This window comes from Melanotaenia boesemani, chromosome 4 (assembly GCF_017639745.1).
Source record: "Melanotaenia boesemani isolate fMelBoe1 chromosome 4, fMelBoe1.pri, whole genome shotgun sequence".
Taxonomy (NCBI): Eukaryota; Metazoa; Chordata; class Actinopteri; order Atheriniformes; family Melanotaeniidae; genus Melanotaenia; species Melanotaenia boesemani.
The window spans coordinates 22,882,680-22,898,779 of NC_055685.1; the positions used below are offsets into that span (position 1 = coordinate 22,882,680).

Genomic DNA, 16,100 nt, shown 5'->3' on the forward strand with positions numbered 1-16,100 from the left:
TTAGTACAATTCATTTTCTAAATACACTTAAAATGCTTCTTTCTCAAACTGATCTGATCCTTTAGTTGTGAAATGTTGAAATGTTCTTTTTTTCCTTCTTTTTTCTGTGTAACATGAACACACTGCAACAACCGTTAATGTCAATAGACATGCCAGACATATCGATGTCCTGCTCCATTTTCCCTTTACTTGTGAACAAGACTACAACACACGTCCACTTGGTGAAGGGTTTCATACCTGACCTAGAAAGGACATTCTACCCTTGTCAGGCTGAAGACCACGACCTTGGATTTGGAAGTGCATGTGCTTATCCTCATCCCACTTGCTCCTCACCCAGTTGGGCCCTGTTCCATTAAGTGTTGATCAGTGATGAAGCAAACAGAACCACAGGTTGCCACTCACAGAGGGACACATGCCAAGGTAATACAAAACAAATTTATGTGGAGTTTATTTTCAAAACCTACCTGAACTGACCTCACTGCAGTTTGCAGCAGATACTTTTTAGGCACAATCTGACTGAGAGTCATGTGTTGATCCGGCTCTGTTTGGTACAACACCTCTATGTATAGGAAAGCTGCAGCTTAGTACTCTGTTTAAAATCATGTAGTAATTCCTCCATCTCTCCATACTGGCTCCATAAACCCTGAGTTTCACTGTTTGTTCACTCCTTTGTGTTTGTGTTGTGTTTAGCTGCTAATGTTACGAGCTGCTACTAACATGGAATATTTTTACCAAAGCTTGTGTTTCTGAAGATGTAGTGTAAGTGTAGTCTAAACCAAAAGCTTTTGACTGGAGAAAAATAGTAAACAGATGTAAACAGATTTAGGATTTTGAAATCAGGCTCCATGGAGATGAAGCATGTGCCTATTATGCAGGTTTAGAGGATGTTTTTTTTTGTCTGTGATATGCAGCTCCCTTTATGGTTTAGTTTAATTGACAGACCTCATATTGTAGCTCTGGATTCAGGCTCTGCCTTCTTATTACTCATACCTACTATTATTAAAATATCTGTTAGGGAGTTATGTGTCTAGAGCGTACCAGTTGGAGTCAGGAGGCCTGGAATAAACACATTATAAATAACTGGGCAGCAGCAAAGAATGCATGAATGTGACTGTAGAACATTTATGGAATATGGTGGAATGAAAGAAAGAAATACAAGGAACCAGCTAATAGTTCCTCAGTCTTAAGACATGATAACTGATCCTGTGCATAACAAAAGGGCTGCAGGAAGCAGATAAGGAAAATATGCCTCTGAAGCTTGTGATTACATTCTGTTCTGTTGCAGATGAGTGGTACATGGAAATGGGCTACACTTACTCAAGCACTGTATAAATTCAGTTTGTGATTTGTACTTTTTGCTTAAGTGTATCTGACAGATATTAACTTTGATTTAACTTAAAAAATATATACAACTTACTTATAATGGATGAAAGTTTGCCAAGCTGATCTTTTGTTATTTAGTCGTCACTGTGTGCAGTCATGATTACTTTTCATTTAGCACAAGATAAAAATATGAAAATTCTTCTGTTATACTTTCTTGAAAATATTTTACTTTAAAAGAAAATGAATAGCAAAACAGAATGGTTAATTTTATTTTAACTTAAAAGGATTTCTTACTTGATGTATAGGCTACTGATTCTTCAGTGGGAGAATAACTAGTAGATGTTTTCAGATGTGAGGTCTATGACTGGGTTCAGTGAGATCAAATTGCTACATCTGGCTAAATTGTCCCCCGTAGACATGGGTCATGAAGGCATCACTCATAATCTGTTTAGTTTTCCCACATTGGTGGGAGACTATATGAAATGTGTGCTGCACCTTCCTCTGCTCTGACTCTCTGAGACAACCAAAAAGGGTGTGGTGCATTTAAACTGTTTCTACTTTCATTTCCAGCCACTCTCTGTCCAGCATTGTGTGTGAGGATTTTAACCACCACCACTGCTAATTTTCCTGCAAAGCTAACAAGAGAAAAATGGATTTCCGTAACATGTTTTTGGTCATGATTTTTCTGAGTTTTCTCTCCGACCTGCAGGTGTCTGGCTGTAGTAAGTTTTCTGCTGTCTGATTGCTTGTTGGTCCAAGATATCATTTTTCTGTGTGCTGAAGATTAAGGTTACTGGTAACTTTTTCATAAGAGTCAATCAGCTTTTTCAGGGTTAATGAAGTTTTTAGTCTGAATATTGTAACATTGAAACCATGTATGTCTTAAAAATATTGACTTGTTATTGTAAGCCTTACACATCCTGCTCTGACAGCTGTGTACTGAAGTTACACAAATTCAAATTTGGAGCAAATTATAAAAGTATTTAAGATGTAGGATGATGGTACCTTAATGATATTTAAGCCAAAACTAGGAGGTAACTGTCTGATTTAAAATTTCACAGCATTTAGTAAACCAGTGGAAATCATACATAACTGTAGATCTTTACACAATTTACAAAGTTATTCAGTGGTTGCTTAGATTGAAAACAGATCTATTTTTAGAGAGAAAAATCATAAATTATTTTTCACATGAAAACTTTTTTAGACATTTTTACTGTACATGTACAAAAACTGTGTATTATATTGTTTATTACAAGTAGTATGAAAATTGTGTGAAAATATTCCTCTACCTCATCATGATATTTATTGTGTTTCTTACAGATTATACCTGTCAAGAACAACCCATATTCACTCCTTCCAAAGTGGTAGTGAAGTACGGTGATCCCATCTATGCCACATGTACAATGTGTAGGAGCTGCTCTTCTCCCACATTAGATTTGGAGTACAATGTGGGAAAGAAAGAACGAAATGGATTTGAGATTTCATGGATAGTTGATAAAATAACTGAATGGCGCCCATCTCCTACTTGTTATTACAGCACTATTAACGGTGTCCAGTGTTGTAAAGATCTGGATGTCATTGTCTACAGTAAGTAAAGAGACTCCTAAAACTTTAGTTAGTAAAGAATTTATTAATAATATTTAGAAAACACGTCATTTAATTTGTTCTGAATTAGAGTTACAAAGTTTATACTCAGCTCTGTGCTGTTGTTGTCAGCCTATCTTGCTTTGCTTAGCTCATCAATTTTTATTAATTTATTTATTTATTTTATATATTTATTTGCATCTTTGCTTTTTTCCTCTTCTTTACAGAGCTTCCTCATAATGTGTCCATCGGCTTTGTAAATCACACTGGACCAATAAAAAAGAATGACCTGCACACACTGCGGTGTGATGTACTGGATGTTGCCCCTGTTAACAACCTCATTGTGACCTTCTACAAAGGACAGACAGCATTGGTTCAGCTGAAATCCACTGATAACAAACCAGAACCAACAAATGCCGACTTCACTCTGAAGTTTAACTTTACTAAAGCAGATAATGGAGCAGAGTTCTGGTGTGAGGCCAAACTGGAAATGGGACCTGAAGGACCACAGCCTCCTCCAGTGGTGAAGTCAGGAAAACTCACTGCTACGGTCCACTGTGAGTCTAGATTGGTTTACAGTTTTTATTTATTTTTAAACAAAATGAATCCAGGACAAAAAAAGTAGCAAAAAGTAAAAGACTGGAATAAAAACAACAAAACAAACAAAAAAAAAATTAATATTAAATAAATGAATAACGATAAATAAATAAAGATGATTAGTAAATAATATAGAAAAAATATATAAATAAGGCTTAATAAAAACAAATACATAAATAAAATAGAATAACTAGGTATAAATAAAGCAAAAAATAAATAAATAAATAAATTGCCAGAAGTGGCAAATTAGTGACACCAAGCATTACAGGGTTAAACTAAAGTGCAAACTGGTCTTGTATTAAAGTGAGGGGGAAAATACTTAAATAAAACTGGACTCACACTTTGACTGAATGATTAATATTTTGTAAACACAAATCTTTGCACACAGTTAACTTAACGAAGTATGAAAACATTAACAGTAGCAGCAACAGCTAATCTAGTTCAGACCAAAAGTAACTACATCAACCTCCTAGCTCCTCATGTGAATAAAAATGCACATGATATAAAACAGGTAAATATGCCACCAGAATATTAAACTAACAGGTTTTTAGGTTCATAATGTGACTCACTCTTGTATTAATTCACAGCGGTCTGTGTTCTCAGGTCCAGAGTTACATTCCTCTACATGCAGTGGAGCAGATGAACCACACAATGATGCCACCAGCATCTTTAACCAACAGGTTCACAAGTTCATAATGTGTTTCATGCTTCTGGTGTCAGAGAAGTTTATCATGTCTGATGTTTTATTACAGAACCATGTCCTGTGATCACAAATGATGACAGAAAATGTTTGTACATGTTTTTTCCTAAACTGCTTACATGTAAAGTCAGTATGATTAATGTAATAGAAAATTACACTTAGTATAAGTTCATATAAGTCCATATCTTTATTTCAGAGTATATGTTGCTGTGCTTATGACATTTGGAAAAAGTTTGTGTTTGTGTAAAGAGTGATTTTGAAAGTTGTTTTTGTCACTGCAAGCTGAAAATTGCAGAAGTATGAAACATCTTTTAATAGACCTGTTTTTGCACGTCTCTTATGTGGGTTATTTTCACCGTATGCAAATGGCTGGGTGGACCAGTTTGAACCAAACTGCCAATAGTGTCCTCACTCAACTTTACTTGCGCAGAAGTGATAAAGGTCAACTTTATCCTGTCTTGCTTAACCACACCCTGTCTGCCTGCATGCAACCAGGGCTTTAACTATCTGTGTCTTAGAGTGTGACTTCAGACTCGCCCAGCCAAAGCTGTTAATTATACATCCTTGCTATATTCTCATCCAGTGTGTGATCCTTTGAAATTTCCACGACATTAACTTGCTAAATATTTTTAAAATGCTTCATTTTCAATTTGATATTTAACTACTAAATCGCATCAGTCCTGAAAGTGAGAAAAACTATTTATTTCTTCTCTGTAACATGAACATACTGTAACAACTGTCAACGTCTCCAAACCAGAGGTAGTTCAGCATGTTGACTTTCACAGTGTTCACTCATTTAATTTAGTTTGTTAATATTTTCAACACAAAGTCTCCTTAAGGCTGATGAGAATGACATTTATTACACAAGTGTCACTAAGAGTTGTAGACAGCTTGTTAAGTTGCTGTCTGAAGTCTTGTTCAACTCACACTTTTGAACTTTTCATTGGCTGCATCAAAGTAGATGCATGTCCTTTGCAATATGTGCATATATATCAAGACCTTCATGCAGTAACTTTTCCATTTATGGCTATGTACATTACAGTTAACTGAAACAAAATTCGACTGTAAATTAATTTAGCTTTCTTTAAACAAAATCACACAGTATTCAATGTGCATCAAAATTTCCTGGAACTGCTTGTAGAGCAAACTGAAGCTTCCACTTCATGAGACCTGCAAGTTTTGAAGAAGGAATTTGAAGAACCTGAAATACCCCACAAAAACACAGAAGCCATGATTTTGTTCCTGTGGATCTTTCTTCTAGTAGATCATTAATATAAAAATAGTACAAAACAGCAACATCCAGTTTACCATGGGTTAAATATGGAGCTGGATCCACCTGATTTACATTATTGTGGTTTCTCAAAAAATTAAAGTTGTTTAAACATGAACTCCACTGACCTTTTTAGGATTGTGGCTAATGGTTGCTTTCTTTTGACCTTGCTTGTACTTTGGTAGCTAAAGGAGAGAGACAGAGAGTGAGAGAGAGAGACTTGGGATGTATAACTAAGAAAACTTGGGTTAAAGATCCTAAACCATCATTGTTTGCTCGCTCTGTGCATCAGAGAAGAAGTGAAACAACGGTGAACATTGAAGAACCAGACACAGTGTTTTATGAGCCCACCATCAGCTGCTGCCTGCGACTCTGTCGGGTGTTGCCCAACGAGCGACACTGGAACGATTGGGTGCCCTGAACATCTTCCTCATGCTCACTGTTCTCCACCTGGTGTTATTGTTTTTAAGTTTAAGCACCAAACAGTGAAAAGAAAAGATGTGGCAACAATCAGACCCATGAAGCATGAACAAGGCAACCTTACAAACATGTCATAAGATTGTTTCTATGTTATTTTTTTCTTAAGTTTTCCTTTTTTTGGTTGAAAATGTTTTGTGTTTTACTTTTACAAAAGAGTATTAGGGCCACTAAAAAAAGAATTCTGACTTTTTTCCACAGAATTTTGACTTTAATCTCATAATTCTGAGATTAAAGTCAGAATTTTGACTTTTTCTCAGAATTCACATTGTTCCCTCAGTGGTCCTAATACTCTTCCATATATTTTTTTACTTTCTAACATCAAATTTTAAATAAAGTACATTCTTGACTTTTGCATTAAACTGATGTGGACAATTTTGATAAAATTGTGGCAAACACTGAGTAATTATGAGAATAATGTCAGGAAATGGATGAAGATCCTCTGGAAGTCAAGTAACACCCTGTGTTGCAATTTCTTCTTTGTCTATGAGCGGGAGGGTGTGCAGGTTGTACTGCCAACATTGTTCTACTTGGGGAAAAAAAGATAAAGGAAAAACATGTACGGCTTCCTTCACATTTCTTGATATAAAGGACATCACATGAGCAGGACAAACTTTTATGCTTATCGAACTTATCTACCATAGAACTTATCTAAAAAAATTATAGGAAAAACATAGATTAAAAAAAAGGTTAAACCTGAGCAGTCAGTGTAAATTCTAGTAAATGTTTTGGATAGAACTCACAGTATTTGTTTCCAAACAATACTCTCTGCCCATAGATGCTTCACATGAACGTAGCGTGTTGGACATCTGACTCCTATGATGTCACAAATGTGATGAAGGTAGTGTGGGAAATTTGTATTTAAAAACAATGGCTCACAAAGAAACGGCTCACAACTGTGACTCGGTTTCCATCGTTCATTCATAAGAGCCGTTCAAAAGAATCAATTCGCTCATGAACGTCACATTTCTAACTGGTTTATGTGGCGTACATGTTAAAGACTAATATTTATTTTATTCATTCTGTAAAGGCAGACGTGTGATATGTTGTTATTAAAACATTTAATTGTTTCTAGTTTTCACGGTGTTCCATGAGTTTTCAGAGAAGAAATAAACAGATTGTGGACATCAAATACAGGGAGCACACAACATATTTTAGGATGTGTGGCAAGATAGGTTGTCACCTCTCTCACTCACTGGAGTGTTTACCTTCCCTCCTCCGTTTTGCTGCGACAGGTGTGGCCTGTTGTGGTGATTGCTGGGTTGAGCACGCAGCCCTCTTATATGAGAGTAGGTTTCTGCTCTTCAGCATGCCTTCACTCATTCGGCTGTGTGTCAGCGGTTGGTTTGGCTGGTGTTGCCTTGGACCCTACTCTGGATCTGTTGTGGTCTGTTGGCTGTGGCCGGGTTGGTCTGTGTCTCATGTTCAGCTTAAGTGAGCTGATTTTGGTCTGAGCCCTGGACGTTATCATCTGGCTGTGTCTCCTTCCTCCCTGCGTGAGGGGGGGCTTGTCACCTGGACTAGAGGTTGACTGTGCGCTGCAGCGTGTTGTCTCCCCCTGCAGTGCTCCTGGCTGCGCTGCTGTCTTGTCTGGATTTGGGTTTCACTCACCATGAGTTTTATTCATCTTAATGACTGTTTTTAGGAACCGCCAGTTCCGTGCCTTCTCTCCCGGAAACCCAGCAATACGTCTGGTTCGCCAGCCGTGGGTCCAGGGGGGTGCACGTTCGGACCCCATCTACCTCTGGTGACTAAGGGCGAGATTGAGCTCGTTGGTCCCGCGGTACAGCCGGCTTGATGGACTTTTGTGTGACTTTATTTTGTTGGTTTGCTGTGGTTTAGTTTGAATTGTGTTAGATTAATTTTTGTCCATTTGTCAGGTTGTTCGCTGTTTACCTCATAGTTCTCCATCCCTTGGTACCAAGTGGTCGAACTCTTTTAACTGTTTTATTAGTTATTGTTAATAAACTTATTGCAAAGGTAAATCACATTTTGTTGTCTTGGTGCATCGGACCTGCGTGTCCTATTATTGGAGTGAAATTCTCCAGTTGGCGTTGTCAGGTTTAGAATAGTTTTAATTTCTTCTTATTCTGCTTTCCCCCCCCCCACAATGCCACACTTGGCGTTGTCGGCAGGATTGCACCTTTTGACAGATGTGATTTATTTATTTTTATTTTTTTCTGTGGATAACCATTGTATATTGTCATTGTAGGTTGAGTTAAGACAAGACAGCAGTAGTGGCCTGTTATAATTCCCCCCCCCTTTGGTTTCTGGGTCTTACTGAGGTTGGTGTAACTCATTCATCCCCCCCCCCCCCCCCTTGTTGCAGTTATGGAGGAGGAGATGCAACAGCTGAGAGATTTGGTAGCCCAGTTAAGGGCTGAAAATAAAAGACTGCTTGAGGGTGCTCCCCAGGCAGGTTCTAGTGAGACTGTTCAGGTTCCCCCGGCCGCAGCTGGTGGTGCCACGGCTGCGGGAGCTGCTCCCACTGAGCGTTTGGTGATTGTGCCTAGAGATCGTCGCTGCCCCATGTTTGATGGTAAGACTGGTATTGGTATCAGCGACTGGGTGGAGGAAGTCCAGGCATGCATGCGTGCCCGCCATCTGTCAACGGCTGATCAAGCTTTGTTTCCTTTTGATCACCTTGAAGGGGAGGCAAGGGAGGAAATAAAGTATCGCACCAGTGCGGAGAGGAGTGACCCAACCAGGGTTGTAGCCATCCTTAAAGAGCTGTACAGTTGCTCTAAGTCTTATGTAACCTTGCAGCAAGCCTTCTTCTCTAGGAAGCAGGAAGAGGGGGAAACGCTAATGGCATTTTCCCTGGCTTTAATGGCTCTTATGGAACGGGTTAAACTGACTGCACCAGATGGCTTGCTTAACGCAGATATTCTCCTGCGTGATCAATTTGTGGAACATGTGTTAGATAACACCCTCCGCCGGCATCTTAAGCAGTTTGTTCATTCTAAGTCTACTGCTACCCTTCTAGAGGTGCGTGGGGAGGCCATCCGGTGGGAGAGGGAAGGATTTTCGGGTGGTGCTAGGGAACGTAGCTATTCCTTGCCCTCTGTGCATGGTTTGCAATATGGGGTGCACGGTAGTCCTCGGTTAGCCCCATCTGCCTCCTCAGGCTCTGATCTTGATGAGCTGAAAGAGCTTTTGAAGCAGCAGCAAGAACAGCTTAGTCAGCTCACTAGGACCGTCACCACTTTGCAGATTTCTTTTCCACGGGCACATTCATCTGGCTCTGTGATTTGTCATCGTTGCCGAAAACCTGGTCATATTTCCAAGGATTGTGAGGGGGAGCGTGTTCGCCCTCGTGGTCCCCGGGTGGCTGGTCAGTCTTCTACGGTGGCCAGGCCTGTTGACATGGCTCAGTCGGAAAACTAGCACCCACTGAGCTGCGGAGCCAAAGCTCAGAGGGGGGAAAGGTGGGCTCTCACGTGGCAGATGCTGCTCGACTTATGGCATCGTGTCCAACCATAGATGTTACGGTGGGTGGTGTTCCTGTTACCTGTTTAGTGGACACCGGGTCTATGGTGTCCACTGTCACGGAAAGTTTCTTTCAGGAACATTTTGCCCCTTGGGGACACGATCGCCTGCAGTCATGTCATTGGTTACAGCTTCGGGCTGCCAATGGTCTTTTCATTCCATATATTGGATATATGGAGTTGGACATCAGTCTTTGTGATGAGGTAATTCCACGTTGTGGGATTCTGGTGGTAAAGGATCCAATAGGCCCGGAATCTTCTGTCCCCGGAATTCTCGGGATGAACGTCATTCGGCGTTGTTACCATCTGCTGTTTGGGGCCCATGGCTGTTCTCTTTTTAACTTACCTGCTGTGGCACAGTCTCCGGGTCCAGTCATTAGGGCCTTGCAGCAATGCCACCAGGCTGTTTCCAGGCAGCATGGCCCATCAGCTGGTACTGTTCGGGTTCAAGGCTCTCGAGGGGTGCAAATCCCTGGGGGCGTTATGAAACTGGTGGCTGCAACCTGCCCAGAACAATTTTCTGGTCAGGCTCCACTTTTTGAGCCCCCGGAGACTGGTCTCCCAGCTGAACTGCTGGCGTCACCCTGTTTGGTCGTGGTTGAAGGAGGTACCACCTACATTCCTGTCATTAATGTAGGTACCACAGATGTCGTCCTCTACCCACGAACCTGTCTTGGTGCATTAAGTTTGGCGGATGTGGTCAGTCTTCCCCCTGGGGTTACAAAGGTTAGATCCCCTGTCACAGTTTTTTCCCAGACAGCCTCTAATTCAGAGCCCAATGTGGCTAAGGCAGTCGATTTGTCCGCTCTGACGGAGTCTGAGCAGACACAGGCTGAGTCACTGTTGCAGAGGTTCGGCTCAGTTTTCTCAGTTCAAGAGGGCGATTTGGGGTGTACAAACCTGGTCTCCCACGACATTCCACTATTGGATGAGGTTCCGGTCCGGCAGAGGTACAGACGTATTCCACCGTCAGAGTATGAGGCCGTTAAGGCGCATATTAACCAGCTTCTGGAGACTCAAATCATACGGGAAAGTAGCAGTCCTTATGCTTCCCCGATAGTGCTTGTTAGGAAGAAGGATGGCAGCCTTCGTATGTGTGTCGATTACCGTCTTCTTAATAGTAAGACGAGGAAGGATGCCTTCCCTCTGCCTCGCATTGAGGAAAGCCTTGATGCTTTGGCAGGAGCTCGGTGGTTTTCCACTTTGGACTTGGCCAGTGGTTACAACCAGGTGCCGGTCTCAGAACATGACAAGCCAAAAACGGCATTCTGTACACCATTTGGTCTTTTTGAGTGGAACCGCATGCCATTTGGCCTGTGTAACGCGCCAAGTACTTTTCAGCGGTTGATGCAGAAGATGTTTGGGGCTCAACAGGGCCAATCTCTCCTTTTGTACCTGGATGACATCATTGTTTTCTCTTCTTCCGTCTCCCAGCAAATTCAGCGGCTGGAGGTGGTCCTAGACAGATTGCAGAAGGAGGGTTTGAAAGTGAAGCTAGAGAAATGCTCTTTCTTTCAGCGGGAGGTCAGCTATCTGGGCCACATTATCTCCGATAAAGGGGTGGCCACAGACCCTGCTAAGATCGATGCTGTGGCTAAATGGCCCCGCCCCTCTCATGTCTCGGAACTTCGTTCCTTTCTTGGCTTTGCCAGTTACTACAGGCGCTTCGTGGAGGCCTTTGCCAAGTTGGCTAGCCCTCTCCATAAGCTGGTGGCACAGTTGGTGGGTACAAAGTCTAAAAGGGGGTCTGGCCAGGCACTTCAAGACGCATGGACACCGGCCTGTGAAGAGAGCTTTGAGGCGCTGAAGTCAAAGTTGACCTCAGCTCCAGTGCTGGCTTATGCAGATTTTTCACGCCCCTTTATTCTCGAGACTGATGCTAGTCATGCGGGACTTGGTGCGGTGCTGTCGCAGGAAACGGAGGATGGGGTTAGGCCTGTTGCTTACGCCAGCCGAGGCCTTAGACCAACGGAGCGTAACATGGACAACTACAGCTCTATGAAGCTGGAGTTTTTGGCATTAAAGTGGGCCATGACTGAGAAATTTAGAGAATATCTCTTGGGGCATCAGTGTGTTGTCTATACAGATAATAACCCATTAAGCTATCTGGACACAGCCAAGCTAGGAGCAACTGAGCATCGGTGGGCAGCTCAACTCGCTGCATTTAACTTTACCATCAAATACCGATCTGGTCGTAGCAATACAAATGCTGATGAGCTGTCTCGTCAGCATTCATCAAGCGCCAGCCTGGCAGAGCGGATGTTGCTTGGCACCCCGGTACCTAATGCCCTTCAGTCAGCTCCCGGTCCAGCATCTGCAAGCCAGTCAGTGGTGACTGTTTGGCCATCCCACTCTTCCTTGGACCTGTGCGCCTTGCAAAAAGATGACCCCGTCCTGAAGGATGTGTTGGGGTATTGGAGGAGGCAGGTTCGCCCTACTCCAGAGGAAAGGCGGCAGCTTTCAAAACCTTCCTTGATTCTATTAAAACAACTGAGTCGTCTGGTGGACAAAAATGGGGTCGTGTATCGGCGAGTCCATCGTTCAGATGGGGGGGAGGAGATTCTGCAGCTCCTTTTGCCATCTGTCCTTAAGCAGGAAGTATTGACACAGCTGCATCAGGAACATGGACACCAAGGTGTTGAGCGCACCATGGAGTTGGTGCGCCGGCGCTGTTATTGGCCTGGGATGTCCACTGACGTTAAGGACTGGATTCAAACATGTCAGCGCTGCCAGGTTGCAAAAGACACAGGGTCTGTGCCTGCCAGCTTTATGGGTCATTTGTTGGCTTCGAGGCCAAATGAAATCATTGCTATGGATTTCACATTATTGGAGCCTTCAAAAAATGGCTGGGAGAATGTTCTGGTGATAACTGATGTATTTAGTAAATACACAGTTGCTGTCCCTACTCGGGACCAGCGGGCATATACAGTTGCCCAAGTCCTGCTGACAGAGTGGTTTTTTAGGTTTGGAGTTCCGAGCAGAATTCATTCAGACCAAGGTCGGAGTTTTGAAAGCACCCTGATTCAGCAGCTTTGTCAGTTAAATGGGGTGGTAAAATCCCGCACCACCCCATACCACCCAGCAGGGAATGGGCAATGTGAGAGATTCAATCGTACTCTCCATAACCTCCTGCGCACTTTACCAGTGTCACGGAAGCATGACTGGGCTTCTTGTCTCCCACAACTGCTGTTTAGCTATAATACCACCCCTCACCAAGGTACTGGTGAATCACCATTCTTGCTCATGTTTGGCAGGGAATCCCAACTTCCTGTGGATTTCTTGTTGGGTCGTGTCTCGGACCCTCTGCCAGGAAGGGTTGATGACTGGCTGGCTGAACATCAGGTCAGACTTAATGTGGCTTTTCGCCATGCTAGAGAGCGTTTGCTGGCAGCGGCAGAGCGCCGAAAGGAGCACCACGATCGGGGTGTTCGAGAAGTTCCGCTGCACGTGGGTCAGTTGGTGTACCTTCGTGACCATAGTGCAAGGGGGCGCCACAAAATCCAGGACCTTTGGAGCCCAGTGGTCCATCAGGTCCTGAGGGCCCCTTTGGGTGGAGGTGCAGTTTATACCATTGCCCCAAAGGATAATTTGCTAAACACCAGGAATGTGCATCGGGACATGTTGAAGGCTCAGGTGGGATCGGAGGTGGTGGCTTTACCTCTTCCACCTCCACTTTTACCACCTCCAGAAGCTGAGGATTCTCTAGAGGAGGAGGTGTGGTTGTTGGGTCCTGACACCTCTGCACCATCTACTTCTGGTGCTAGAAGACCCCTGGCTTCGGCCATGGCGGATACGCAGCCAGTCCCCCAAGCATCGGTGGTTATTCCTTCAGGGACGGATCCATCAACTGCTGGGGGAGTGGTTTTGCGCTGCACCACCCGCTCAAAAGCAGGTCAACATTCAAATTTGCATCATCTCCCCCAATCAGTGGGTTAGTTTTTTTAAGATCCTTGCAACCAGGTTGCCCTCCTTTGATTCGGGCATTAGTAGGGAACGTTCATTAGTCATCGTCGGGGCGCCGATGTAAAATCGGGGGGGTAGAATGTGGCAAGATAGGTTGTCACCTCTCTCACTCACTGGAGTGTTTACCTTCCCTCCTCCGTTTTGCTGCGACAGGTGTGGCCTGTTGTGGTGATTGCTGGGTTGAGCACGCAGCCCTCTTATATGAGAGTAGGTTTCTGCTCTTCAGCATGCCTTCACTCATTCGGCTGTGTGTCAGCGGTTGGTTTGGCTGGTGTTGCCTTGGACCCTACTCTGGATCTGTTGTGGTCTGTTGGCTGTGGCCGGGTTGGTCTGTGTCTCATGTTCAGCTTAAGTGAGCTGATTTTGGTCTGAGCCCTGGACGTTATCATCTGGCTGTGTCTCCTTCCTCCCTGCGTGAGGGGGGGCTTGTCACCTGGACTAGAGGTTGACTGTGCGCTGCAGCGTGTTGTCTCCCCCTGCAGTGCTCCTGGCTGCGCTGCTGTCTTGTCTGGATTTGGGTTTCACTCACCATGAGTTTTATTCATCTTAATGACTGTTTTTAGGAACCGCCAGTTCCGTGCCTTCTCTCCCGGAAACCCAGCAATACGTCTGGTTCGCCAGCCGTGGGTCCAGGGGGGTGCACGTTCGGACCCCATCTACCTCTGGTGACTAAGGGCGAGATTGAGCTCGTTGGTCCCGCGGTACAGCCGGCTTGATGGACTTTTGTGTGACTTTATTTTGTTGGTTTGCTGTGGTTTAGTTTGAATTGTGTTAGATTAATTTTTGTCCATTTGTCAGGTTGTTCGCTGTTTACCTCATAGTTCTCCATCCCTTGGTACCAAGTGGTCGAACTCTTTTAACTGTTTTATTAGTTATTGTTAATAAACTTATTGCAAAGGTAAATCACATTTTGTTGTCTTGGTGCATCGGACCTGCGTGTCCTATTATTGGAGTGAAATTCTCCAGTTGGCGTTGTCAGGTTTAGAATAGTTTTAATTTCTTCTTATTCTGCTTTCCCCCCCCCACAACGCCACAGATGCATAATAAACGATAGAAACAATAGACAGCTTTTTGTTTTCTTTAAATCCACAGCAATAGTTTCTACACATGGAGTGTACAATGTGCCACACTTCAATTAGCGGATGTGTGTTGTGCGTGGGGGGTGTTGCAGGTTGTACTGCCAACATTGTTCTACTTGGAAAAAAAAAAGATAAAGGAAAAACATGTACAGCTACCTTCAAATTTCTTGTCACTGCTGAGATTGATTTTTGGTGTTCAAAGAAGTTTGGTCTGTTGTTACTTTTGTGAGTTTTGTTTGCATCTACACGTCTATTTTAACTGTATTATTTAGCACATTAACTGCTTGTGTGGTCTCGGGTGCAGTTTTATTGAGCTAAATACAATAAACCATGTGGACCACACAGTGACGCCTCCAATATATTCAACCAACAGATTCACAATTTCATAATGCGTTTCATGCTTCTGTTCTCGTTTATCCAGACAGAACGTAGAAGAGTTTTTTTTTTTATTAGTCCATAACGTGTAATCAAAGAATGTGTTAAGATGGTGTGTAAAGTCTTTTTTTAATTAACATCTTACATTCTAAGTTAGTACAATTCATTTTCTAAATACACTTAAAATGCTTCTTTCTCAAACTGATCTGATCCTTTAGTTGTGAAATGTTGAAATGTTCTTTTTTTCCTTCTTTTTTCTGTGTAACATGAACACACTGCAACAACCGTTAATGTCAATAGACATGCCAGACATATCGATGTCCTGCTCCATTTTCCCTTTACTTGTGAACAAGACTACGACACACGTCCACTTGGTGAAGGGTTTCATACCTGACCTAGAAAGGACATTCTACCCTTGTCAGGCTGAAGACCACGACCTTGGATTTGGAAGTGCATGTGCTTATCCTCATCCCAGTTGCTCCTCACCCAGTTGGGCCATGTTCCATTAAGTGTTGATCAGTGATGAAGCAAACAGAACCACAGGTTGCCACTCACAGAGGGACACATGCCAAGGTAACACAAAACAAATTTATGTGGAGTTTATTTTCAAAACCTACCTGAACTGACCTCACTTCAGTTTGCAGCAGATACTTTTTAGGCACAATCTGACTGAGAGTCATGTGTTGATCCGGCTCTGTTTGGTACAACACCTCTATGTATAGGAAAGCTGCAGCTTAGTACTCTGTTTAAAATCATGTAGTAATTCCTCCATCTCTCCATACTGGCTCCATAAACCCTGAGTTTCACTGTTTGTTCACTCCTTTGTGTTTGTGTTGTGTTTAGCTGCTAATGTTACGAGCTGCTACTAACATGGAATATTTTTACCAAAGCTTGTGTTTCTGAAGATGTAGTGTAAGTGTAGTCTAAACCGTAAGCTTTTGACTGGAGAAAAATAGTAAACAGATGTAAACAGATTTAGGATTTTGAAATCAGGCTCCATGGAGATGAAGCATGTGCCTATTATGCAGGTTTAGAGGATGATCTTTTTTGTCTGTGACATGCAGCTCCCTTTATGGTTTAGTTTAATTGACAGACCTCATATTGTAGCTCTGGATTCAGGCTCTGCCTTCTTATTACTCATACCTACTATTATTAAAATATCTGTTAGGGAGTTATGTGTCTAGAGCGTACCAGTTGGAGTCAGGAGGCCTGGAATAAACACATTATAAATAACTGGGCAGCAG

General features: G+C 42.9%; 1 protein-coding gene across 1 annotated transcript; it reads left to right on the top strand.

Moving 5' to 3' along the window:
- Positions 1-1,862: 1,862 nt before the first annotated feature.
- Positions 1,863-14,644, top strand: LOC121637820 (intercellular adhesion molecule 1-like). Its single transcript, XM_041982106.1, has 5 exons — positions 1,863-2,045; positions 2,644-2,910; positions 3,135-3,464; positions 4,108-6,457; positions 14,574-14,644. Exons 1-4 carry the CDS (start codon positions 1,973-1,975, stop codon positions 4,269-4,271), a joined length of 834 nt encoding a protein of 277 aa, XP_041838040.1. The 5' UTR covers positions 1,863-1,972; the 3' UTR covers positions 4,272-6,457; positions 14,574-14,644.
- Positions 14,645-16,100: the final 1,456 nt, after the last annotated feature.